This window comes from Rhagoletis pomonella, unplaced genomic scaffold (genome assembly GCF_013731165.1).
Source record: "Rhagoletis pomonella isolate Grant_MI unplaced genomic scaffold, Rhpom_1.0 Rhpom_scaffold_00001, whole genome shotgun sequence".
NCBI classification, from domain to species: domain Eukaryota; kingdom Metazoa; phylum Arthropoda; class Insecta; order Diptera; family Tephritidae; genus Rhagoletis; species Rhagoletis pomonella.
This window is the reverse complement of record NW_023458555.1, coordinates 90,226,109-90,253,079: the sequence shown is the minus strand read 5'-3', so window position 1 is coordinate 90,253,079 and position 26,971 is coordinate 90,226,109. Positions and strand designations below refer to the sequence as shown.

General features: G+C 37.8%; 1 protein-coding gene across 1 annotated transcript in view; it reads right to left on the bottom strand.

Annotated features, from left to right (window-relative positions):
- Nucleotides 1-23,967, bottom strand: part of LOC118748704 (poly [ADP-ribose] polymerase) — a 143,564-nt gene extending 119,597 nt beyond the window's left edge. Inside the window, exon 1 of the mRNA XM_036483331.1 lies at nucleotides 23,376-23,967. Within this exon, the coding sequence (XP_036339224.1) occupies nucleotides 23,376-23,860 (485 nt within the window). The 5' untranslated portion in view covers nucleotides 23,861-23,967. The remainder of the gene's footprint in view (nucleotides 1-23,375) is intronic.
- Nucleotides 23,968-26,971: the final 3,004 nt, after the last annotated feature.

Here is a 26,971-nt window from a genome sequence, read left to right as displayed (position 1 = left end):
TTCCCACAAGTTGTTCATATCCGGAGATGGTCGGGTTCGAATTCCACTGCAGGCAACATGCAAATAATTTTTTTTTTTTTTTTAGTTTTGTCTTGACTATTCACTTCACGGATGCTTTTCCAGTACAGGCGCGGTCATTTTAATATGCGCGTAATTGAATTGAATATTTACCAATATACAGTACTTTCGTTGACGTTTATAGTAAGATCAATTACGTTTCTATTTGATTTTAATATTTTTTTCCCTCAGTGTAGGTTGGAAAAATCTAGTGCGAAGTTAGCCAGGAAGTAAAATCTTAAGATACGGGATGTCCAGTATATGCCAGGAGAGAGTGAGGAAAAATTTTGCGCTGTCGGATGCAGCTAGTTATTATGCAGCGAACTTAGCTCCAAAGTATGTAGGGCCGTTTGTGATAAAAAGGACGGTGTCGCCATGGATCTATATGTCTTAGTGGACCACGAAGGCCGAGAAAAGCGGACGTGGTACGTCAAAGAATTCAAATACGGATAGATAGGTCCAGTTACAGTACAGTAAGAAAGGGGTAGAGTTGTCGCGTACTGGCCGCAACAAAGTTTTCTTTTGTTATTCCTTCGTCTTACCCTTATTTCCTTTCAGACCAACCGATAGGAGCGAACTCTACCGGCAAATAGTTGTGTTAAATAAAGCTCAATTTGAAGAGCAAAGCAGCTGATTGTCGGTGGTGTGCTAGGACGGGTCGATTTTTTTTCATAAAATCGCATATCGTCGTTTAAAGTACAAAACCGCGTATCGTCATTCTGCAAAACCGCGTAACTGACATTGGCTGCCGAAAACTGGATTTGCTCACACAAGCTCTTGGCTCAATTCTTATTTATTCGACCTTAAATATACTATCCAGAATTGCGATTTCTTTATAAAAAAGAGAACCATTTGGAAATATAAGTGTTTTACTCTCTAAAAAATAATTTATGCAACCTCACATACGTGGTTTTGCATTTTGCTGATACGCGGTTTTGCACTTTAAACGACGATATGCGGAAAATGCTCTACGTATCATTCTGAGCAACTTTGCTTGAGAAACTGTGGGTCTAAAACCAATTTCGAGCCAGCGAATTTTAAGGGGAAGTTTCATAACAGGTAATAAAAATTTTTATTTTTATTCATTTATTTTATATTTTTTTCAGTCAAACAGAAAAATAGTTTCTTACTGGTTACCAGCTAATTAAAATAATTATAAATTAAACGACGCACTACGCTCTTTTTGGAAGAGACGGGTCCAAACCCGAAATATTATTTAATTCGGAAAGAGTTCTCATTATTTTCACATATTTAAAACATTGAAAAGTGTCTAAGGTTACAGGACATTAAAGTTTAATCCTTCTAAAAGAGATTGACAGGGTTTATTACCGTTTTATGAGATGAATTACAAAAGAGCATGCAAGAAAGGAAGTTCTATTATTCAAGCTTTCGAGATTTATAAGCTGACAACGTGATTTGTAAGGGGGCAATGGTTCAGTGAAATTCAACGATCGAAGAGCATATTTAATAAAAACTTTTTTTATACGTTCTATTCTCTTAATATGGCATGCGTAATAGGGTATCTAGATAAAGGAGGCATAGTCTAATTTTGATCTCACTAACTTTGTGTAAAGAACCTTTACGTTTATAGGTCTGAAAAATGGTAACTTTTACGCCGGACGAAGGCTAACATAACGTTATAATTGATATGTGGCGAAAAACTTAACTTTGTGTCAAAATGGAGACCTAGCTCTTTAACTTCAGTAACTTGTTTCAGCCTGGATTCCGAGATGAAATAACTTGAAGGTGTTGGGTTGTGCCTTCTTGTGAAGGTACAATGAGAACACTTTTCAATATTCAGGAATAGGCGGTTCCGAGTACACGAAGAGTTAAATTTATAAAGCTCAGACTGAAGTGTTTGAGAGTCTTCACGATTCCTTATAACCGAGTATATCTTAAGGTCGTCTGCATAGAAAAGAAATTTTGAAGAAGAAAAACAGGACCCAATGTCATTCATAAATAATAAAAAGAATAAAGGCCATAGAATTCAACCTTGTGGGACCCCCGATTGCGCCACAAAAGGTTGGAAAAAACTCAATCAAATAGCTGATATAGGATTCTAAGAGTACAAAAAGCAGTTAATTATTTTTTTTTTAAATACTAAAATAACGAAGTCCTTAAGTCCTGCTTGCTTCCCAAGCATGGTAGTTTTTTCGACTAACATCAGTCACAGGCATAACACTTTCACGATTTTTTTCCGTTACGCGCCGAGAAGCACTGGTTATCAGTTGAACATTTCGTGAAGTTCCTTGAATATGGCTGGAACTTGTGCGTCAAGAAGTTTTGGGTCTTCAAATTCTAAATATTCCTTTAAATGGTTATACGGAATATTTCAAGCAATTGGCGGTTCTGTTAAAATATTGTCATCAACCAAATCTATCATTTTAGCAGTCAAAACTAATTTTGCATTTCTAAAGAATTATTGTAAACATAAATTTTTAAAAAATTAGTTTCAGTATTTACAGATTTATAGAAGATTTCGTATTTCTCTAAATTACCCTTAAATGGGAGGTGAGGTGGTTATTGTCCGATTTTGAACATATTCAGCCGTTTGGTATGTTGTACTAAGGCCAACAACTATGTTTTGACAGAAATTGCTGAAGAGGTTAGCAAGATACACGCCTGTAATTACCAGTGAGCGTGGATACGCCCATTGTCCAAATATTTAAAATATTTTTACTTTTCGTCTATTACTAATTACTAAAATATCGCAGTTTTCGTATTTCTGAAAATTACAGTTATATGGGAGGTTGGGGTTACTGTCCGGTTTTGCCCATTTTGCAATACCATCCGTCCTGCGCTGAAAAGAAGGACACATACCTACTTTCGTTGAGATATCTCAATTTTTACTTGAATCATCGCGTGCACAGACGGACAGACGGCCACTGTTTAATCGATTTATTCTTTCTTTCTCATCATTTATGTATACATTTGTCTATATCTATCTCGAGTAGTTTGTGCTGTTACAAAAAACCGTAATGTGAACAATGTTATAATACCCCTGTGCACAAGTGCGCTCGCATATAAATATACCACACCTGAAAAGCAAGCAGGACTTAAAAACTTAGTTATTTAAGTATTTTCAAAAAATAAACTGCTTTTTGTACGCTTACACTCATAGAGCAGCTATTTGTTTAAGTTTTTCCCACAAAATTTTGTACTACCTGACATGAAACTTCCCCTTAAAGTTCACTGTCCCGAAATTCGTTTTAGACCCATGGTTTCTTAAGCACAGATGCTCAGAATGATTCGTAGAACATTTTCCGCATATGCAATTTTTCCGTTTTCTTGGTCCCCTACAAATCGACCCATTTTAGTGTTCGCGCCAAAACGATACCACAATAGGGGCATCGCCATTTTTCTCATATCGCGGAACTTTTCTTCTCCGCCGAATGATGGCAATGGCAAAGTCCATGGTGTTTGTTTGTGTGCGCCGTTTGTTTTAACAATTAACGGGCATCAACATCACCAGAAATGAGGCCCGATGGTTTTGCGGACCGGAGCGTAGGTTGCGGCCCAACTTGTAGCTGCGCGCCGGGTTGTTTGTACAGGCGACGGTGGTTTGTAACAGGCAAAACGAATCGAGATAGATATAGACAAATGTATACATAAATGATCAGAATGAAAAGAGAAATCGATTAAGCGGGTACTGTCTGTCCGTCGGTCCGTCTGTGCACACGATAACTCGAGTAAAAATTGAGATATCTTAACGAAACTTGGTACGTGCACTTCTTTCTGGCGTAGGACGGATGGTATTGAAAATGGGCAAAATCGGGCAATAACCACGTCTACCTCCCATATAACGGTAATTTCTAGAAATAAATATAGATTTTGGAAAATGGGTGCAGCCACACCCACTTATGGTTACATGTCTAAATCTTGGTAACCGTTGCACCAATTTGTTCCAAACATGGTACAATTGTTAGCCTTGGTACAGCATACCAAATGGCCGAAAATTTAAAAAATCGGACAATAACCACGCCCACATCCCATATAACGGTAATTTAGAGAAATACGAAATCTTCGATAAATCAGTAAATATTAAAGATAATTTATTCAAAATTGATGCTTGCAACAATTCTTTACCAAGAAATGTGTTTATGATAAAATTTTGGAAAATGGGCGTGGCACTGTCCACTTATGATCACATATACAGTATTGGACATATCTATAGCACCCCCCTTTCAAAGCGATATTGTTTGCCACTTATGTTTAATTATTTGTTTTTAAGAATTTTCAATTAAAATACAGTTCATTCTCCAACAAAACCCATATAAACCAATGTTTTAAACTTTTTAAAAGACCGCGAAAAAAGTGCAACAAACTCTCCCTTAAATTTCAAACTTTTTTCTCAGAAGCTCTAGAATTTTTTTGAGTACACAGTTTTATAGCGCATTCAATTTTGTCCAATAATGTAATGTGCAAGTTTCAAGTCGCTAAAGATTACCGTTGATTTTTTAGAATTTTTTTGTCTCATTTGCTTCCATATATGAACCCCATATATTGGACTTCCATATATGAAACCCGACTGGAAATTACTCAGAAGACTATTTGTCCAAGTGGCAGGTAATTTGTCGCGCCAGAATTTCTGTAAAATTTTCGATAGTGCCGGTAAAATGCTTATTGGTCTGAAGTAGAGATGGGCGTGGGATATCGGAACCCACGGTACTGATTTCAAATTGGCCAGGATGGGCGGTATCGGGAAGGTCTGTAAAAATTTTGAGGGCGGGACGGGACCAAATTCATAAAATCTTCCTTAAAAACGATGTAGGAAATATGAACTTTTTTATGTTTTATTGACACGAAAACGATCAGCAAAGCAAAACAAAATTATCGGAAGATGCCAGATATTTAATTTTTTTTTTATTAGTTAAAATTAGTTTTAAACACACGTGAATTTTTCTTAGTGATAGATTTCGGGACCCACGGGAGCCGCGGAACAATTCTCAAAAACGTGGGGATGGGCGGGTTCGAGACTTAAAAATTGAATTTCGGGATGGGCGGGATCGGGATTAAGTCTTTAGTCCCGTACCCATCTCTAGTCTGAAGTACTGGGGAGTGATAGGACATTTTATTTTTGGCACAGGCATTATATTTGCCATCTTCCAGAGATATGGAACTGTAGATGAGGAACTTAAGACAAATACCATTAGTACCCTGCAGAAAAAAATTATCAATAGAAAAAAACTAACCCACTTGTAGTTAGCTTTTTTGCGGGATTTCTATGAAATATATAACTTCTCAAGTAGCACAAAAGTCAAAAATACACCAAAATATTTTGTGTATTTTTTACATCGGCGTGATATACATTTTCAATATAAAAAATATGCTATTTCTAAGCGCAGTTTTTGAACAGTTTATTTCGATTCAGTGTAAAAGTTATACCGCTTTTTCGTGCATTATTTACACCTACCGTCAATGTTTTTCGGCATATATATTATGCCAGTGGAGGATGGTTCCGTGCGCAGAAGTGGAAAACTTTTGACTGCCATTCACCTGGGAGTGGCCAGAAGCGATTCTTGTGCGTACGGTTCAAATCGCAGCTCACAACGTCCGGATATTTATATCCACGTATCCTCTGGGTAGCAACCAAACATCCGTTTGGGAGCGAGCTAAAGTGAGAAGGCGTAAAACTTCGCGAGCGCTGGGTTTGGGTCCCGCCACGTTAAAACCCCGCCCAATGAAAAGAAGCAAACAGCCTCGGATGAGACCCCCTTTTTCTGATGACGACCACGGCAAACGTATAAAGGACTATGATTTAAGGGTATGCACCTGGAATATCCGGACCCTTAATGGGGAAGGTGCCTCTGCCCGGCTGGTTGATGTCCTCGGGAAGACAAAGGCTGACATCACCGCCATCCAAGAAATGCGATGGACGGAGCAAGGTAAAGTAAGCGTGAAGCCTTGCGACGTCTACTACAGTTGCCACGTAAAGGAGCGCAAATTCGGTGTTGGATTCGTGGTAGGAGAGAGACTCCGTCGCCGAGTACTGGCGTTCACCCCGGTGGACGAACTTCTAGCCACAATCCGCATCAAAGCTAGATTCTTCAACATCTCGCTCATCTGCGCCCATGCCCCGACGGAAGAGAAGGATGAGACGTCCAAGGATCTCTTCTATGAGCGCTTGGAACGTACATATGAGCACTGCCCCCGACACGATGTCAAAATCGTGCTTGGCGATTTTAATGCCAAGGTGGGCAAGGAAGGGATCTTTGGCGCCACTGTCGGAAAATTCAGCCTCCACGACGAAACGTCCGATAACGGACTGAGGCTGATCGACTTCGCCGGGGCCCGAAATATGGTAATATGTAGTACTAGGTTCCAGCATAAGAACATCCACCAAGCTACATGGCTGTCTCCAGATCGAAAAACGAGAAACCAAATCGATCATGTTGTGATAGACGGAAGGCATGCTTCAAGCGTTTTGGACGTACGTACACTCCGAGGGCCAAACATCGACTCGGACCACTATCTTGTTGTAGCCAAGATACGCACCCGCCTCTGTGCAGCAAAAAATGTGCGCCCAACAATGCAAGGAAAGCTTAACGTCGAAAAGCTGCAATCTCAACAGACGGCCAATTTATTCGCCACTCGACTCACACACCTGCTCTCTGAGAGCACTCTTCAACAATCCGACGTACGCGAGCAGTGGAACCACATTTCCCGATCATTAAGTACCGCCGCCGAAGAAGTAGTTGGATTTCAGCGAGCCCGAAAGAACAACTGGTACGATGAGGAATGTCAAGAAGCCGCAGAGAAAAAAGATGCCGCCTACAGGGCCACGCTGCGATCGGGCGCAACGCGAGCCATGTGGGACCGTTATAGGGAACTGAAGAAGGAAGCGAGACGTATTTGCCGCAATAAGAAGAGAGAGGCCGAAATACGTGAGTGCGAAGAGCTTGAGATGCTGGCCGACAGGAAGAACGCCCGAAAATTCTACCAGAGGGTTAGGCGACTTACGGAAGGTTTCAAGACCGGGGCGAACTCCTGTAAGAACAACAATGGCGACCTAGTGACCGATGTCCAGAATATACTTAAATTGTGGAGGGAACACTTTTATAACCTACTGAATGGTAGCAGCGCTGAAAGTAGTGAGGAAGACGAACCCGAATCCCCAGTCGATGATGATGGAGTAGCTGTCCCACCGCCTGACTATGACGAGGTACGAATAGCGATTACGCGGCTGAAAAACAACAAAGCTGCTGGAGCTGACGGCCTGCCAGCCGAGCTATTCAAGTACGGCGGCGAGGAGCTGATGAGGTGCATGCATCAGCTCGTATGCAGAATATGATCAGATGAACGCATGCCCGACGACTGGAATTTAAGTGTGCTCTGCCCAATCCACAAGAAAGGCGACCCCGCCATACGCGCCAACTACCGCGGAATTAGCCTTCTAAGCATAGGTTACAAGGTCTTATCGAGCGTATTGTGCGAAAGACTGAAGCCCACCGTCAACGAGCTGATTGGACCTTATCAGTGTGGCTTTAGGCCTGGAAAATCCACCATAGATCAGGTATTCACAATACGCCAAATCTTGTAAAAGACCCGCGAGAATAGGATCGACACACACCATCTATTTGTCGATTTCAAAGCCGCTTTCGAAAGCACGAAGAGAAGTTGCCTTTATGCCGCGATGTCTGAATTTGGTATCCCCGCGAAACTAATACGGCTGTGTAAAATGACGTTGAGCAATACCACCAGCTCCGTCAGAATAGGGAAGGACCTCTCCGAGCCGTTTGATACCAAACGAGGTTTCAGACAAGGGGACTCCCTTTCGTGTGATTTCTTTAATCTTATGTTGGAGAAGATAATAAGAGCCGCAGAACTGAACCGCTCAGGCACAATACTTTATAAGAGCGTACAATTGCTGGCGTATGCCGACGACATCGATATTATCGGTAAAAACAAGGGCTACGTCTGTTCAGCCTTCTCGGGATTGGATAGAGAAGCAAAGCGAATGGGTCTGGTGGTGAACGAGGACAAAACGAAGTATCTCCTGTCAGCACACAAACAGTCAGAGCATACGCGTCTTCGCACCCACGTCACTGTTGACAGCTACAAGTTTGAAAAAGTAGACGACTTCGTTTATTTGGGAACCAGCATTAACACCAATAATAATGTCAGCCTTGAAATCCAACGGAGAATCACTCTTGCCAACAAGTGCTACTTTGGGCTGAGTAGGCAATTGAGAAGTAAAGTCCTCTCTCGTCGTACAAAGATCACACTCTATAAGTCACTCATCATGCCTGTGCTGGTGTATGGCGCGGAAGCATGGACAATGAAAGCATCTGATGAGGCGGCTCTTGGAGTTTTCGAGAGAAAGATTCTGCGAAAGATTTACGGACCTTTACGCGTTGGTGATGGCGAATATCGCAGACGATTTAACGATGAGCTGTATGAGCTTTACAACGATATAGACATAGTGCAGCGAATTAAAATTCAGCGGCTCCGCTGGCTTGGCCATGTCGTTCGGATGGACAGAAACGCTCCTGCTCTGAAAATATTCAACGCGGGCCGCGATGCTGGTAACAGAGGAAGAGGAAGGCCTCCTCTGCGTTGGAAAGACCAGGTGGAGAAGGACTTGGCTTCACTTGGCATTTTCAATTGGCGTCAGTTAGCACAGAAGAGAAATGACTGGCGTGCTGTTTTGGACTCGGCCAAAATCGCTTAGGCGGTTACAACGCCAAATAAGAAGAAGAAGAAGTGGTATAAAAGTTTTCTTGTTTCTGGAACATAATGTAAACTCCGTTGGTGTAAAATACGTATTGGTATTGGCTCAAATCATACACCATAATGGTAAAGAATTTACATCATATTCTAGCATAAATATATTTTCATGAGTGTGAAGATACAAAAGGATTCGAGGAATAAAATTTACTACTAATCAAATTTAAAATTAACTCAGACATAAAATTTACACCGAAGCTCTTTTTTAATCTGCGCGACTTGGAATTTTTTTATAAATCTCAGCATTCCTTTTCGTAATATGCGGGCAAGAAAATCACGAATATATATGAATGTGAGTTCCTAATTTAAAAACGAGGTTCATTCTGTCGAGTGAATTTCGGTACTACCCCCTCTAAAACACGTGCGCCTCAAAATTTATAAGGATTTGAAGATTTTTAAATAAATCTGGTAAAACTTATATTTTGAAAGCAATGAATTTTTCGCCATTATTAAATTTTTAAGAGATGCACTGTTTAAAAAAGGTTCGAAAATACACATAAAGTGGCATAGTTGAGCCAATGTACATAATGAAATTGTTAAATAATAGTCATACAGCTTTAATATGGCGTCCAGCTGAGTTTCAGTATTAGGCTAAGTTTACAACCTAACGTATTAGCGTAGCGAGAATACATAAAAATCGCTTCTGACCAACATTTACACAGTCTTTGGTGTTTATCGCTGTGCAAGCAAATAAAAATTATGCAGTTTGTTAAAAAAAGCTTTTTCTCATACTTAAAGCCCAAATAAATAAAAAATATACATATGTACATATTTATATAATAAATTAAACATCTCTTCTACTGCTATTATATACAATACAATATGCTTAAGTTTCGGTATAAAGTGTCAAAGGGTTGTGGAAACAAAAAAAATATATTAGGGGAATCCCTACGTAGCAATGTATCACACGTTTTGTTGCTTTCCCAACATCAAAATATGTGGTAGATTGGTACGTAGCAACTTTAAATCTAAAATGCTACTCATCGTAAACTCCCCTATTATAAAAAATTAGTCGTGTATCATTTTGCTGCAATTTAAACACTAGCTACTTTTTAATCGCCAGCGATTATGCTGGCGAAGAAGTTTCTTTGGATTGAGCGATTTCCATTGCATCGCGTAACGCTATTACTCTAGGTTGTGAACTTAGCCTTACTTTTATAATACTATGAAAATATGGTCGTCGTTGAAAACTTACACAGATTCTTGAGTTTGGTACAAAAATATTTACCAAGCCAAGAACGGTGTATTTATTTTGCCCTAGACACAATTCAGTTTGAGAATTTGGTATAAAAAATGTTTCTTGCCAAATGAACACAGTTGACAGAAGTTTAAGCGCCTACCACACGTCCATTATTTGAACGCAAACGCGAACGTATACATTTCAACATGTTTTGTTAACGTTCGCGTACGAAAAGAAGAAATCAAATCAGCGTTCGCCTATGTTATGTAGAAAAAATTGTCGCTGTTGTTCGTACTCATATATACTATGCAACTTATAGCTGCATTTGTGAAGGCATGATGTTGAATCATTAGTACCCACACAAACTTTAAGCGTGTAGGGGTGCCTTATTGATGCATATTTCACCACTGGTGTATTAAATATACCAACCAGTGTTACCACCCGACAATATTTTTAGGAACAAAAAATCCTACCAAATCAGTTTCCAAACTACCAATTTTTTTTAATCATCAGATATTTATATTTTATTTCGTTTCTGATTTTACTTCATGAAAAAGTATGAATCTTTGATATTAATTAAATTTATATCAATTATTTTATGTCTAAAACGTAAAAAAAAAAATACAATCGATATAAACATTTTATATTTGGTAACAAAAAAAATGTATTACTGTGCTCGCGCAATTTTATTTTTATTTATTTGTTTTCATTTAACCATGATGCAATAAAATTACGGAATGTCAGCAACATAATCTTAATATTTCGGTACGAGTTTTAAGCCATTTTAGCACGCTTTCAGTACGCTTTTCTACTTTCACATCACCATTGTATTACCGCCATTCAACAAAATTTATTTAAAATTTTTACAAATGTTCTAATAAACGAATACTCAACAATACAACAGCTCAATGCATTTTTGACATTTCGAATAGGATTTATTTTCTATTATAACTTCAAAACTTTGATAGGATTGCAAAACATCTTTAAAATTTGGAATCGGAAATCCAAATCGATGAGAAATCAATTTCGAACGAAACCAGAACAGCCCTGAAATGAAACTACCAATTTATCAAAACGGTAACACTGATAGCAGCTCTACTTGTGGTATGTATAATAAGCTCATTAAAACAGGCAGCGTATTATGTGCACACACACTAGCTTTGTTTCTTTACTTTCCTAGCAGATCTTTATCAGGAAGAAGAATGGGAAGAATTACAGAATTACGCTCACAGCGAGTGAAATATAGAAAAAGTCAAGAAACGCAAACTAGCAGAAACTAGCTAGTAAACACCTGACCGATGCTTTTGACAACTGAACATATGTATTTGCTGCGAATTTTTAATCGCATTTTATGTTTAAAAATTGTTCACAAATACTCAGGTTTTGCCACACTTTATCAAATTTAATAAATCGCCCATTTTTATCAAAAAATACAAAAATATGTAAAAGAAGCAAATCAAAGTAGCTGTGCCTAATCTCTCTAATGTTGGAGCAACAGCTGAATTTTTCACCGCATAACGTGAAAATTATGTGTTTCTTGTAATTTGCTTTTGTAATTTTTTACTTATATTCGGCTAACACTACCTTGTGTAAATGCGCCTATCTGTAAAGAAACAAAGCTACTGTGTGGTGTATTCAATATTCATTTTTTGGTGAATTCTTTGGTCCACTGTCAATTGCTCTCAGAATTTGTGATGTGCTGAGTCGCTACTTTTAAGTATTGATCGATACTCGGTACCGATTTAAAAAGTATCAAATACTTTCGATGCTCGGTACCGAAATCTTGGAATTTCTAATAAAAGCGCGCAACAGCCAAAAATATGAGTTATATGTACACATACATATAGTGTCAGCTATTAAAAATAAATAATATTGCCACCAGAACTATTGCAATTGGAAAGACGGTTGCGATAAGTAAAAGAAGGCGAGAGTGTGTTTTGCGATATCAGTATCAGGGCGAATTTAATAAGGTGGTGTTACCGGCGTATCTGAATTTTTCGCCGTGGAGGACATTACATCAAAATTACGTGTTTGTTGTAGTTCATACTAATGACAGTATGAATATCTGCGTATAATTTGTTAGTGTAATTTTTTACTTATATACGGCTAACACCACCTTATTAAATTCGCCTTGATCATTATTGTGCAGATTTAATTGCCTGCCTTGTTCGACGCACACATTATACTTTGCTTCACTTAACTACATACATACAAACACATTGCTCATCTCTTGAGAAAGGACCGTCTTATTTGTACATTTTGGGTTTTTAGGCGATGTTTTATAAAATATCAATAATTTTTACCCCCAAAAGTAGCCTATGTCGAGATAGGTCGTTTTCCCTTTAAAGCCCCATTTCATTGAATTCCCAATCAATATTTTAACGTTTAACTAGCCAAAGATGTAGTTCAAGATGCCCCTATAATAGAATCTTAATTAAAATATAAAACAATTTCAAAGGAAACTGATTTTTTTTTTTAATTCAAAGCCAAACCATCTAAAGTGACTTAAGCTACTTTAATTGAACGGCACAGATATAATGACGAAAGTTTAGTGCGTCGAATCGGTATCGGGTACCGAAAAGGAAGTATTGGGTACCGAAATTTTTTTCAAGTATTGGGTACCGAGAATTCAGCACATCACTACTCAGAATGTCGCCTGAATAATTTTAATGACATTTGTTAACGTGGAGCTATTTGTGAACCAAATGAAAAAAGTGGCGCATTTTAGGAGCTGGTGTAGTTTTCGAACTAATCTCAATGAATAAATAGTACCAAAATGTTAAAGGTACAATTTTGATTTGAAGGAAATACTGGTGGAATAACAAATACACCAAAACGTTCTTTTTCATTCAATCTAATCAGATTTGTACCAAAATCCATAAATTTACACCAATTTATACACGAGTGTGCTACTTGAGTTGTAGTTAGCTACAAAAAGCGAACTTGAAATAGTTGACAAGTAATGCAGGAGTAATGAAGGATATTGTTTTCTTTAAACGCGTTTCCATTTAAATATCCTGTACTTCGCAAATACTTTTTCGAATTGAGGACAACTAAAAGGAAGATCAAAGTTTCATATTATCATTTTGAAGTTATGCCTGACGGAATTCGAATATACCTGCGGCAGAATATGGAAACAAATATAAAATGTAATGAAATAAATAACAACAACAATAACAACAACAATAACAACAAACGAATCTCACTCGTATACTTTGGATCAAATGGACAATACAAAATCAATGCCTAATGCGGACAGTGTAATTGAGAATGCGATGTCAATAAGTGTAACTAACGTGCATACCTCGGCACAAGTAAACAATGCAAAAACAATATGTAACGAGCAGGGAACGGATTTTTAGGACCTAAAAACCTATAAAAAAGGCAAAATAAAATAACGAAATAGGCTGGAAAAGGCACTAGGTATTGCAAAAAAGGCAAAAAAAAGGCAAAACAAAATAGCGAAAAAGGCAGGAAAAGGCAAAGACAAGTATTGCCAAAAGGCAAAATAAGGCACTAAAAAAGACAGAAAATACGAAGAACAGTCAAAAAATATATTTATTTTAGAAATGTTTATATTACAAGTAAAAAGGGAAAAACTATGAACTAGTTTCATTATATGAAAAATTTGTACTTTTGAATCTTTGACTATTTTATCCTTTCGAGTTTCTAACTCATAAAACTTTAATCTGTATAGTTGTAGTAACATTGAACCACAAGATGCATTTTGAAGTTTTCTGGCAGCATTTTCATTCAATTTTCGCGAAGAAAAGCCTTGAATGTATTAAATGTGCGCTCGACGTGAGTTGATACAAGTGGAGCCCAATTTAAATATGGAACGTTTGAAACGTTCATAATATCAGAAATAAGGGCGTTTTCCTCGCCCTTTACAATTTTACCCACACCCCTTATTGTCTCCAAGCCTACGTTAGCTGAGAAAACGGCTTTGAATTTTTTCAACACCAATTTGGCAAGAGGTCCCTGCGCTTCTATAAGCCGCATGGGCATGCTATAATCACTTTTTTAAAGGTAGAAAAGGTAGAAAAGGCAAAAAAAAGGCAAATATCTTTAAAAAGGCAAAATAAGACAACATCAAATGTGTATATATGGAATCAGGGAAAGCTAAATCGTGGACATTCTTAATCGAATATACTCTATCTCTTTAGCAGAAAAAAGGCAATTTCCATAAAATCCGTTCCCTGGTAATGAGAATAGCTCGCAAATCTCTTTGGCTACATTAAGTAGTGAACTTGCTGCGTTTAAGTCTGAGTATGCTCGCGCAATGCAAATGATTAGTGCTCTTCATGCAGACAAACAGCGCGTGTTAATCAAAACCGATGAGCTGCAATCGGAAATCAAAGCTATGCATACACGTCAGACCGAAGATATTGCCTCTGCCCTTGCCTTGCTCACTGCTGAGGTTAAAGATCATCGTTTGTGTGTAAATGCATGCGAGTGCCGTAATAGAAACGAGATAAATGCAAGAAACAAAAGCAAGCAAAAAAACTCTTCGTCGTCTTCTACTTTGTCTGATTCTACTCTAATAAACAACTCATCGTCATCTACGTTGTCTGCTGATACACTCGCAGCTAAGGCGGGTCAAATGAGTGACCAACGTAACCCTACTGCTGTTTGTGAAGCCGCTATCTCAATACCTGATTCTTATGCTGATGTTGCTAACAAGGCTTGTGTGGTTGATGATGACTATGCTGCCCCGACTTCTGCCCCTGCTGTACAATCTCAACCAAACGCTGATGCTCTGTCGATACATCGCTCATCACTCCCACCGGCTGAATCTAACTGGCATTCGCCTGCACACTGGTCGCGAATGCAAAGAAGAAAGCCCAAAAAACAGAATACTGCCGACGTCGTCATTGGTGTTAACAAAAGCACTGTTCTTGATGTAGCCGCATCCAAAAAATGGATCCATCTGTCGTCCTTCAAACCTAAAATATATTAAATATTATTACCTATGTAGTGAAAAACGCCAAAATTGATAACAGTCAAATTGCTTGTTTTCCTCTCGTTACAAAAGACACTGATATTAATAAGCTAAGGAAAATTAACTTTAAGCTTGGTGTTTCGACTACGCTCCTCGACAAGGTTTTAAGTCCAACGTTATGGCCAGCCGACGTCAAAGTTCGACCTTTTCAACTTATGCAAAATGCTACTGAAGAAAATGAGACTGCCTAGCAAGTAACATCGAATGTTGCTGTTAATAGTTCTATTGCTCCTTTCAAAGTCCCTTGTTTGAAAGTTTACTTCCAAAACATTTCTGGAAGGCGAACGAAGGCTAATGTGGTTCAGGCGTTTAGTGCGCAATTGGACTATGATATTATTGTAATTGTAGAGACCTGGCTAAACTCGGATTTTTTCGACAGTGAATTCTTTGATTCTAATACTTTTAACGTATTCCGCAAAGACAGGGATGCCGCTAAAACGGGCTGTTGTCGTGGTGGTGGTGCTCTGATTACCATACATCGTAGGTTCCAGGCTTACCCGATTACACTTCGTTGTGATGACTCGCGGCTTGACCAGCTCTGTGTTTGTGTCAAAGGCTCCACGTCTTGTGGCTCCTTATATTTGATAGTATCATATATTCCTCCAAATAGTCCATTTGACTTGTAAAAGGCACATGCTGACAATATTGTCTCTCTAACTTTAAGTGAGGTAAATGAAAACCATATTTGTGTTCTTGGAGATTTCAATTTAAATAATGTTTTGTGGTCTAATCATTTTTCTAAATCTGGCCTTATTCCAAATAATATTAGTGCCGCACACGAATCGTATTTTATTGACAGTCTTTTAAGTCTTAACCTAGTTCAAATTAACAATTTCTTTAACAAGTTGAATAAGATTCTTGATCTCATTTTTGTTAGTGACAACATAAATTATACCTTGTCTGAAAGTGGCTCCTCCCTTACTTCGGCTGGTATGCAGCATGTTTCTCTAGATTTATACGTTGAGTTTTATAACTTTGCTGTTCCATATTCCGATGATAATTTATCGTTTAACTATTTTGCTTGTAATTTTAAAATTCTGGATAACTTAATAAGTAATACCAATTGGAGTGAACTACTTTCGGATATGGATATCTTTAGTTCTTTTTCTACTTTTAAAACTACTATGCGTGAAATTTGCTTACGGAATATACCAGTTAAGAAAAAAAACTATATAAACGACCTTGGTATACTAAAGATCTAAAAAAGCTAAAAAAATCTTTAAAATAAGCTTTACAATAAGTTTAAACTAACTAAGAATCATTCGCTCTTTGTTAAATATCAACATTACGCTAAAGAGTTTACGAATTTAAATAAACTTCTTTATAATAATTATATACGCAATGCTGAGTCCGACATTAAATCTAACCCTAAGCGCTTCTGGAATTTAGTCAAAGCAAGAAAGGCATGTTCGAATATTCCTTCTGCGGTTTTCCTTGAGGATAAATTTGTGTGTACCCTTAGTGAAGCGGCTAATTTGTTTGCAGAATTTTTTAAATCAAATTTTGTTTGCGAAAATGCGGACTCCCACACGGATTTTTCAGCCGATATATATTCATTGCTTGATTTTGGCACCTTGTGTCTTTCCGCAGAGGATGTTTCAAAGGGGATCCTTGCACTTAAATCCTCTACACATACGGATATTGATGGCCTTTCGGCTCTCTTATTAAAAAGTTGCCCTGCGATGGTTCAGCCTCTGTGTTTAATATTTAATAAATCGCTTTCCTCTGGGATTTTCCTGGATGATTGGAAAATAACCACCATTACCCCTATTTTTAAAAGGTGTAAAAAAAATGATGTTCGCAACTATCGGCCTATTTCTAAGCTCTCAACGATTTCTAAAGTTTTTGAGCACATAGTTAAAGATAAGATTAACTTTGCAGCGAAATCGCTTGTTTGCCATAATCAGCATGGCTTTGTCGGTGGCAGATCTACGGCTACCAATCTCACAGTTTTTAGTGAATATTGCATTGCGGCCCTTTCTTCCGGCCTTCAGGTGGATTGCATATACACCGACTTCTCAAAAGCCTTTGACAAGGTTTCACACAAGATTTTAATTGAAAAACTGGCTTGCTTGGGGTTCCGTTCTATTTTCTTGGACTGGATTATTCCGACCTGTGTAATAGGCGGTGTGTAGTTCCTCTTGAAGGTGTCAACTCAGAGCCTTTTTTAGCGTCTTCTGGGGTCCCTCAAGGTAGCATCCTAGGCCCTCTTCTTTTCGTGTTATTTATTAACGACGTAACTACGTAATCTCGATAGCCTTTTCACATGGTGCCTAAAATCTCGTCTTTCACTCAATATCAAAAAGTGCTTTAGTGTTACATTTTCCAGACTACTTAAAGAATGTACACGAAAAAAACTGGTCGCACATAACCAAGCATAGCTCGGTTAATCATAACATTAAAATAAAAATCGGTAGACACTTAAAAAGCTGGAAGCATTTTCCACCTTACTGCATCATTTATTTTTAGTAACAAAAATCAGTGTAGAAACGAGGACCAAGAAAGAAATCGATCGCGAGTTAATATTGCGCAAAAAGCTGGAAAATCCCAGCATGTTCCATAATGACATCGCAAAAAAGCTAAAATTTCCAAAGTCTACCGTTACTTATGTGCTTAAAAAATACAATGAATGTTTATCTTTAAAAAGGAACCCTGGTAGTGGCAGAAAAAAAGGATTTGCTTGCGAAATTAAGGCAAAGGAAGTGTTATCTGCTTTTAAGAAAAATCCTGGACTTTCGGTAAGAGATGTCGGCAAAAAATTAAACATGTCGTCTTCGTATATACAAAAAGTATCCAAAACAGCAGGACTACGTTCTTACAAAGTGAATGCAGCACCTAATCGCAACGGTAAGCAAAATTTGTTGGCGAAACAACGTGCTCGGAAATTGTACGACAGTCTCATACAAAAATTTGGCTGTATTGTTATGGATGACGAATCGTACGTAAAAGCCGATTTTAAACAAATCCGGGGCCGCGAATTTCACACTGCAAATAAAAGAGGCAATGTTGCAGATAAATATAAAAACAAAAAGTTTGACAAATTTCCCAAAAAGTTTCTCATTTGGCAGGCAATTTGCCAATGCGGCTTCAAAAGTGATCCTTTTGTAAGCACTGGTACAATTAACCAAGAAATTTATGTTAAGGAGTGTCTGCAAAAGCGACTTTTACCTCTTATACGGCTTCATAAAGATCCGGTGCTTTTTTGGCCTGATCTCGCGATATGTCATTACGGAAAAATGGCTTCAGGATGGTAACATAGAAACAAAGTGTATTTTGTAGCAAAAGAGGTGAATCCACCTAATTGTCCAGAGCATCGGCCGATCGAAACCTACTGGGCCGTTATGAAATCCAAACTTCTTAAGACCCACAAAGCTGTAAAAAACGCACAACAATTCAAAAATAAATGGCAGCTGGTTTCCAAGGAAATCACTTAAACTTCTGTGCAAGGGCTAATGAAGGACATAAAGTCAAAATTGCGATCGTTTGCTTATTACAAGGAGAATTAACTATTTTTTAACGAATTTCAATAAAACTAAGTTTAGATGTAAATATATGTAAATATCGTTGAATTCCATTAATATATTTATGTTTTAGAACGTTTTAACTGTGACCAGTTTTTTTCGTGTACATTCTTTAATCCCTTAAATACCATTTATCGTATTTCGAACCGCGATTTGCTTTGTGTCTCTTGGGGTTATCTTCGATTCCAAATTTTCATTTAGTAGTCATATTAACTATATTACCTCTAAGTCCTACTCTGTACTTGGCTTCATTAGACGGAACGCTACTAAGTTTTCTGACCCGTATACTATGAAATTACTTTATACATCATATGTTCGTTCTCATTTAGAATATGCGGTTGTTGTTTGGAGACCTAGTATCAGCTTTACAGTAATAGAATTGAACGTGTACAAAAAGTATTTCTGAAATTTGCCCTGCGCTTCCTGAGATTTCAGACCCCGATTCCATCGTATGAATCACGCTTATCGCTAATCAATTTAAAAACTTTAAATAACCGTAGGACAGTTCTATCTCTGTCTTTTACACACGGTATCATTAATGGACTTATTGATTGTCCCTACTTACTAAATAGGATTAGTTTCAATATTCCTCGGCGGACCCTTCGCAACTTTTACCCCTTCTACGGGGAGAATCACAAAACCATCTTTGCGAGTAATGCTCCAATTGCGCGAGCTACACGGGATCTTAATCTCATTGCTAACTCGGTAGCTCTTGACTTCTCATTGTCGAAGGGCTCTTTTTTAAATCTTTTGTATACCATTTTCTAGTAAATTTTTCCCATTTTTATTTCTTTTTTATTTATACATATGTAAGTTATTTGCTAGTCTGTAAGAACTTTGTATGTTCATAGGCAATAAATAAATAAATAAAGTAAATAAAACAAAATAAAAAAATATTTTGTTTTTCCTATTGATATTTTATGTCCAAAAGTAGTTAGCTTCAAGTTAATGCAGAGGTAACCACCCTTGACTACATCTAATGCAGTGGTAAACCACCCTTGACTATTTCGCGGCCATCGCCATAGAAATATAATTAGTTTTCATCAAAGAAAATATACAGATAATAAGTGACTTTTAGCTCCTTCCTAATCAACTTAAATATAGCTTACAGTTAGATACGTTTCCTGTAGGGTACCTATAGCAGGGCTGGCGAACCTAAGGCACGCGTGCCATTGATGGCACGCAGCAAACTAATTTGGGCACGGTATTAATTGAGGACCCAATGCCTCAATTACTAGTAGTGGTATTTACTACCTAATCGACACGATTTCTCTTTTTCGTATAAATTGGAGATCAAAGATCTACTCATACCCAAGAAAACAGGTTAAAAGAGGCGAAAATGCAGACAGTAAGCAACAAAATCCACATCAGAAATTCGACTCCTGACTTCTATTGCATCATTCATCAATGAGCTTTGCGCGCAAAGCATGGCTTCGTCTCCCTTGGTGATATAATGGGCGTAGTTCTCAAAAATAATGAACCTCGAAGGTTTGAGGCTTATACGTGGCTTGCAAAATTGGATAATTATATTGCATAGATCTCATTCGCGCTTTTTAGGCTAAACTGAAAGTTATTGGTAAAGATATTGAGGCATATTCATAGTCGAAATAAAGTCTACTCTAAATTTAGTAGCAGCTTTATTGGCAGAGATTACATTGATAATTATGTCAAAAAGCTGCAACTAACTTTAATTTCGCCTTTATTTAGACTATGTATATGCCCCATTGTTTTCAAAAATTGCAAATGTTTGCAAACTTAACAAATATAAAATCAGATTTGAATTTAGATGAAAGACAGATTAAGTCTTTAAAGAGTTTTCTTTCGAAATTAATTCTCTCATCGACTAATTTTCATAGAGGTTTTTTGAATTCATGGAGTTATCGGAAACACTCAAATTTACTATGTATCCTGATGTGATTTCACTTGACAAACTGACCTTGTTTAAATTTGCTAATACTAAGATTTTAGAAACTTGGAATTTAATTCCAGACATTCAAGGCAGAAGCTGGCATTTTCACGCAAGGTACATAGACACATTTCATTCGTTTTTTTTTTTACGATATAAGTGTCAACCAATGTCTCCAAGAACGGTGATAAGTCATGACTTCTTTTTGGCACGTCATAGCTACATTGAAAAATTCTTTGGAAATACAGTATATTTTGCTTAGCTGCCCATTCTTCTTTGCATGAAAACTTGTACGCTTAACCGAAAAAAGCACTTAAACAAATTCTCTTTACTACTTCAATGAGGAAGGATCCAAATCCCTATGAAACGAAGTAATGGAAGACCACTTGCCACGTAGAAATAACTGGAAGCGAAATTTTTTACGAATGGTATCTAATATAATGGTATCTACATAAAGTGATATCTGTTTTCGTTGTTCTGGGAGATGAGCAAAACAAATAAAAAAATTTTAAAATTAGGGTAAGTATAGAGCCAGGCAGGTAACGTAATACTTTCTTTGATAATTGATAATAATTACAAATTTTTAAGGCAGATACCGCTAATTTGCAAGTATGTTGAATGCATCTATCGGTGCAGTTTCCTTATAAATGTTAAAAATATACACACTGTATCAAATCCGCCTCTGTTGCAGATACAAATTCAACCTCACCATCATCAGCATGTTCTCGCTTTAGCAGGTATGTCGGGCAGTTAGATGCTAGAAAGTTGGCATTTAATATTTCTGGGTTCAGACAACACACGCACTTGTCCTCACCTGAGACTTTCAGGGATTTAAGATTTTTCCAAATGGCCTTTGAAGGTAAACTTTCATTAAGCTTACATTGAAGGTATAACTTTTTGGCTTCTCTGGCGCTTGAAGTTACTTTATTTCTTGCAACACGACATTTTTCCCACGATTGAGTACTTCTATCATTTGACCAATTCTTATATGCTTTACTACGCTTCCTAATTAAAGGCAAAACGTCCGACGTAAACCATGGTTTCTTATTACTATGCATTTTCACTTTACACACTGGATGGTTGACTAGTGCATTGAAATGTTGCAACTGTTGTGAATGACCAACACATATTCCAGCTAAGCCCAGCAGCCTCCTTATTTAAGAGATCACGCTTAAAATCTCTAAAAAAAAAACAACTCTTTGCTTGATTTTGCCTATTGAAATTAATGTGTCTTTAGCCTCATCCTTGCAAGGGCTTAACACTCGCACAGAAGGTGTTCGACTATCTCTTTTGAGCCAGAGTCATCTCAACACTGCAGTAAGTTAGTAGGTATCTTTGTTCATTCCTAAGAGAGCTTTGGTCTAAGTGCGTCGTAGGACACCCAGAACTGCCTGGTAATCCTGTACGAGCCTTTACGAGTGGAAATTTTAGGCAATGACATGAAATTTTCGATACGATTCGACTCTCGAAAAACGTCTTGTATTCGACGCAACACTCGCAATGAGGCTGAATATTTTATATTTATTTATGCATTTATTTAATGTCTTCTAACAAATCAGAACAGACATTTAGGAAATTAATACTTAACAACAGCAGTTAGAGTGAATAATAAAAAATATAAATAAAAATACAGCTAGTACAATTGAAATTATGTAGATACTATCAAAAGAAATATTTTAATTGTTAATTGAAATTCGCAAATCTGTACTAAAATAAATTATTAATAATAAAAGGCAATAATATTAAAACATGTGTGATGTATTATTTTGGGTTTTTACATAGAAAATTATTTTTTAGTTGCGTTTGAAATAAATGTTTGGTACCCGAGAAGTTCAAATCTATAAAGTTAGAGAGATAATTAAACTCAGACAACGTCTCTGTCACTTAATGGAAAAATACCGATCAGTCGACAATATTCAATATTCTCCAAATTACAGTATAAAATAACATGCTTTTTAAAATGATCAACCGAAAATGATGTAGTTGGCCAACATTTCAAGAAACTTAATTCCGCTGGGAAGTAAGTAATATATCTCTAATATCAGCCATTGTGGCATAGCTAAGGTTTCTGGCCAAAATACTTTAAGTTTATATATATATATATATATTTGTGTTCAACAACTGGCAATGCTCTTTCACAGTTGCCACAGTTTCCAAACTGTTTTAATGTCAAACCTTTTGTATGAATCTACCGTCAAAGTACCAAAATTTGCCTTAATGAACGCCAAGTCTGTTCGGATTTCTTCAAGCTGTAGCAGTATGTATGTATACTTGCATTGTATCAAGGCGAATTCATATAAGGTGGTAGCAGGTTTATTAAAAACATATGTATGAATGCGCCTTGTTTCCCGAATCTATTGTCTCATTTTCGCCGAAAATATATGAAATGTTGCCAAATATGCACGTAAGTGGAATATATGCAAAAACCAACAAAATTGAAAAAATATGCAAAATAAGCTTTTTCAAGCATATGCATCTTTATCTCGCTAGGTGGAAACTGGGTCGAGATATTTTGAAAACCCCGTTTTTATGGTCCGATTTGGTTCAAAATTAGCGTTTGTAGTTGAAACATGATAAGTCATAATTTCCAAAGAATTTACCTTGAATTGGTGCTGAAGTCAAAATATAAAGTATATTCGATATAACATTCAAAATAAAAAAGGTTTAACATTAGATTTTTTCAGTTTGATATGTTCAATGGTCACGTTCGACATAATGGAAATGCCCATATACACATTTCGCTTGGCCTTCTGTAGCACCACCTTGAAAAACCCCACCCTCTAATATAAAGTCAAGGTAATTTTGTTATATCCGATCGTACTATTTGTCCTGAGCTCTCCATTACTTACGCTATAATATACCGTTGCATTCATTTCGAGATATTAGATCGGCAGCTGACTTTTATGAAAGCACTAATACATACATACTTTATCAAAACGTGTAGACGGTACTAGAATTACATAGAATTAAAATAAGACTTACTTGTTTCTTGTGTCGCTCTCCAAAAGTTGGAGTTTGTAGTAAGAATTTTTATTGCGTTGAATATCTGTTAAGCCGAGAACGATATTATATTTGTCCTTGTTATCCAAATAAACATGGGCAATGTCTTGCAGTCCACTTTCTGGATCAACAGCCAATCCGTCTTTTATTTTCAAAGTCATTGACTTTGCGACGGATTTCGTATAAATACTTTTTGACTTCTTAGGATTATCGTCCCCTTGTGAAATACGCGAGTTGGGATCAGTACCCCAATCACAAAGGGTGGTACTGCTAATATAATTAATTACATTGGCAGAACTACCTCCAACCAAATCTAAGTAATCTATAGGTATCACATGGATTCCAAGCTCTTTCGCCCGTTTCATGCGACTTCCCATACGTTTTACTTCCGCGATTGTTGAAAAAACTGCAGCAGTATGTTCGGTTATATTTGATGTAATATCGCCGCCAAGTTTATTCACACGCATTTTTAGATCTTTTTCGCAATTTTTCTGGCCAATATATGCAAATTTAAAATTATAAAGAGGCGGCCGCTGTCGTTTAACTTTCGGTCTGAAATAATAACAGAGAATAAGCATGTCATAAATTAAAACAAATGAACGTATTTTTATAAAGCAACTCTTTGCATTTTAGTAAAGGGAATGTATGTATTACTTAACTACGAAAAATATATGAAAAAGCGGGATTTTTGTATGGATCTCCACTTTGCGGTTCCAAACATACCAATCCAATGTTACGCAGGGTCAAAGATCACAAAAAACGTTTTTCGCAAAAATCTTATTAACGGTTACTATTTTGTCTTGACTGTACAAATGTCTTTATTCAACGGAATCCAAAATACCCTTAATGGGGAAGGTGCCTCTGCCCGGCTGGTTGAAGTCCTCGGGAAGACAAAGGCTGACATCATCGCCAGCCAAGAAATGTGATGGACGGGGCAAGGAAAAGTAAGTGTGAAGCCTTACGACGTCTACTACAGTTGCCACGTAAAGGAGCACAAATTCGGTGTTGGTAGGAGAGAGACTCCGTCGCCGAGTACTGGCAATCCCCCCGTGGACGAACGTCCAAAGATCTCTTCTATGAGCGCTCGGAGCGTACATACGAGCGCTGCCCCCGCCACGATGTCAAAATCGTGCTCGGCGATATATATGCTAAGGTGGGCAAGGAAGGGATCTTTAGCGCCACTGTCGGAAAATTCAGCCTCCACGACGAAATGTCCGATAACGGACTGAGGCTGTTCGACTTCGCCGGGGCCTGAAACATGGTAAGATGTAGTACTGGGTTCCAGCATAAGAACATCCACCAAGCTACATGGTTGTCTCCAGATCGAAAAACGAGAAACCAAATCGACCATGTTGTGATAAACGCATACCTTATGCTTCCAGCGTTTTAGACGTGCGTACACTCCACCAAACATCACTATATTGTTGCAGCCAAGATACGCAAGCGCCTCTGTGCAGCAAAAAATATGCGCCCAACAATGCAAGGAAAGCTTAACGCCGAAAAGCTGCAATCACAATAGACGGCTTATTTATTGGCCACTCGACTCACACACGTGCTCTCTAAGAGCACTCTTCAACAATCCGACGTACGCGAGCAGTGGAACAACATTTCCCGATCATTAAGTACCGCCGCCGAAGAAGTTGGATTTCAGCGAGCCCGAAAAAACAACTGGTACGATGAGGAATGTCAAGAAGCCTCAAAGAAAAAAGACGCCGCCTATAGGGCCACGCTGCACAGTGTTTCGACTATATGGAGGCAGGTTGAACAAAGTCATGGTGACAGTTGCTAAAAAAAAACCGGTTTGACTTAGAGAGGGAATAGTAAAAGTCATAAGTACCACCTTCTTCACGAACGATACATTTCCAAAAAAATACGGGAATGGGCGCGATACCGACTAATCAGTTTAGTTGCATTTGGCGCTGAACCTATTAAAGAAAGTGTTTCTTTTTCAATTGTAATTATCTAAATGTCGTGGAATATTCAGGTGAAGGTATTTATCATTTATTTGGTATTTTCCTATTTTCTTACCAAAAAATTTACTTTGAAATGTAGATGCTAAAGATTATTAGTAAAAAAAAGTGTGAGTACCGGTCCGTCAGGTCTTGAAATTAGACTAATATTTTAGAGAATTTTATGTAGTGTTCGAATATATAATTTGATCTTTGCGCGCGACTTTGCAAATACATCTAATTTTTGATTTTCAGCTTCTTTTTGCATAATTTAGCGAAAAGAATTTCTCAAACAATGAAAAAATCCCACCAGATATTGGGAAAAAAAGCGAGTATTGACACCTAAGTCATTTTATTGTATAACCTTTGTTTTCTGAGAGTGGAAAGCAGGAAACAAAAATTACCCAAAATTCCATCACATTTAATGACTGGGCCCACATTTTTTGTGAGTTTTGAACGTTATAGTAATCCAATCTTCCCCATATTTTATATTTTTTCTAATAAAATAAAGACTACAAACTAAATTTCATCGAAATCGGATGAAATTTAATGTTTCCGCCCACAAGAGTAGAGGGCGTGGCAATTATTCCATCTTTACAAAAATTCATAATTCTCTATTTCTAAGCAAAACTAGACCACATGTCAAGTTTCAGTGAAATCGGTGCAGGTGTACTATTATTTCCATCTGCCTCCATAAAGTCGAAACACTGTGCGCTGAGATCGGGCGCAACGCGAGCCATGTGGGACCGTTATATGGAACTGAAGAAGGAAGCGAGACGTATTTGCCGCAATAAGGAGATGCCGAAATACGTGAGTGCGAAGAGATTGAGATGCTGGCCGACATGAAAAATGCCCGAAAATTTTACCAGATGGTTAGGCGACTTACGGAAGGTTTCAAGACCAGGGCGAAGAATGGCGACCTAGTGACCTAGTGGAGTCGATGTTCCACCGCCTGACTATGACGAGGTACGAATAGCGATAGCGCGCTTGAAAAACAACAAAGCTGCTGGAGCTGACAGCCTGCCAGCTGAGCTATTCAAGTACGGCGGCGAGGAGTTGATAAGGTGCATGCATTTATGCAAAATATGGTCAGATGAACACATGGCCGACGACTGGAATTTAAGTGTGCTCTACCCAACCCACAAGAAAGGAGATCCCGCCATTCACGCCAACTACCGCGGAATCAGCCTTCTAAGCATAGGTTATAAGGAATTATCGAGTGTATTGTGCGAAAGATTGAACCCCACCGTCAATTCACAATACGCCAAATCTTGGAAAGGCCCGCGAGATAGGATTGACACACACCATCTATTTGTCGATTTCTGAATTTGGTATCCCCGCGAAACTAATACGGCTGTGTAAAATGACGTTGAGCAACAGAACTGAACCGCTCAGGCACAATACTTTACAAGAGCGTACAATTGCTGGCGTATGCCGACGACATCGATATTATAGGTAAAAACACGGGGTACGTCTGTTCTGCCTTCTCGGGATTGGATAGAGAAGCGAAGCGAATGGGTCTGGTTGTGAACGAGGACAAAACGAAGTATCTCCTGTCATCACACAAACAGTCAGAGCATACGCGTCTTGGCCAGTGTTGACAGTTACAAGTTTGAAAAACTAGACGAC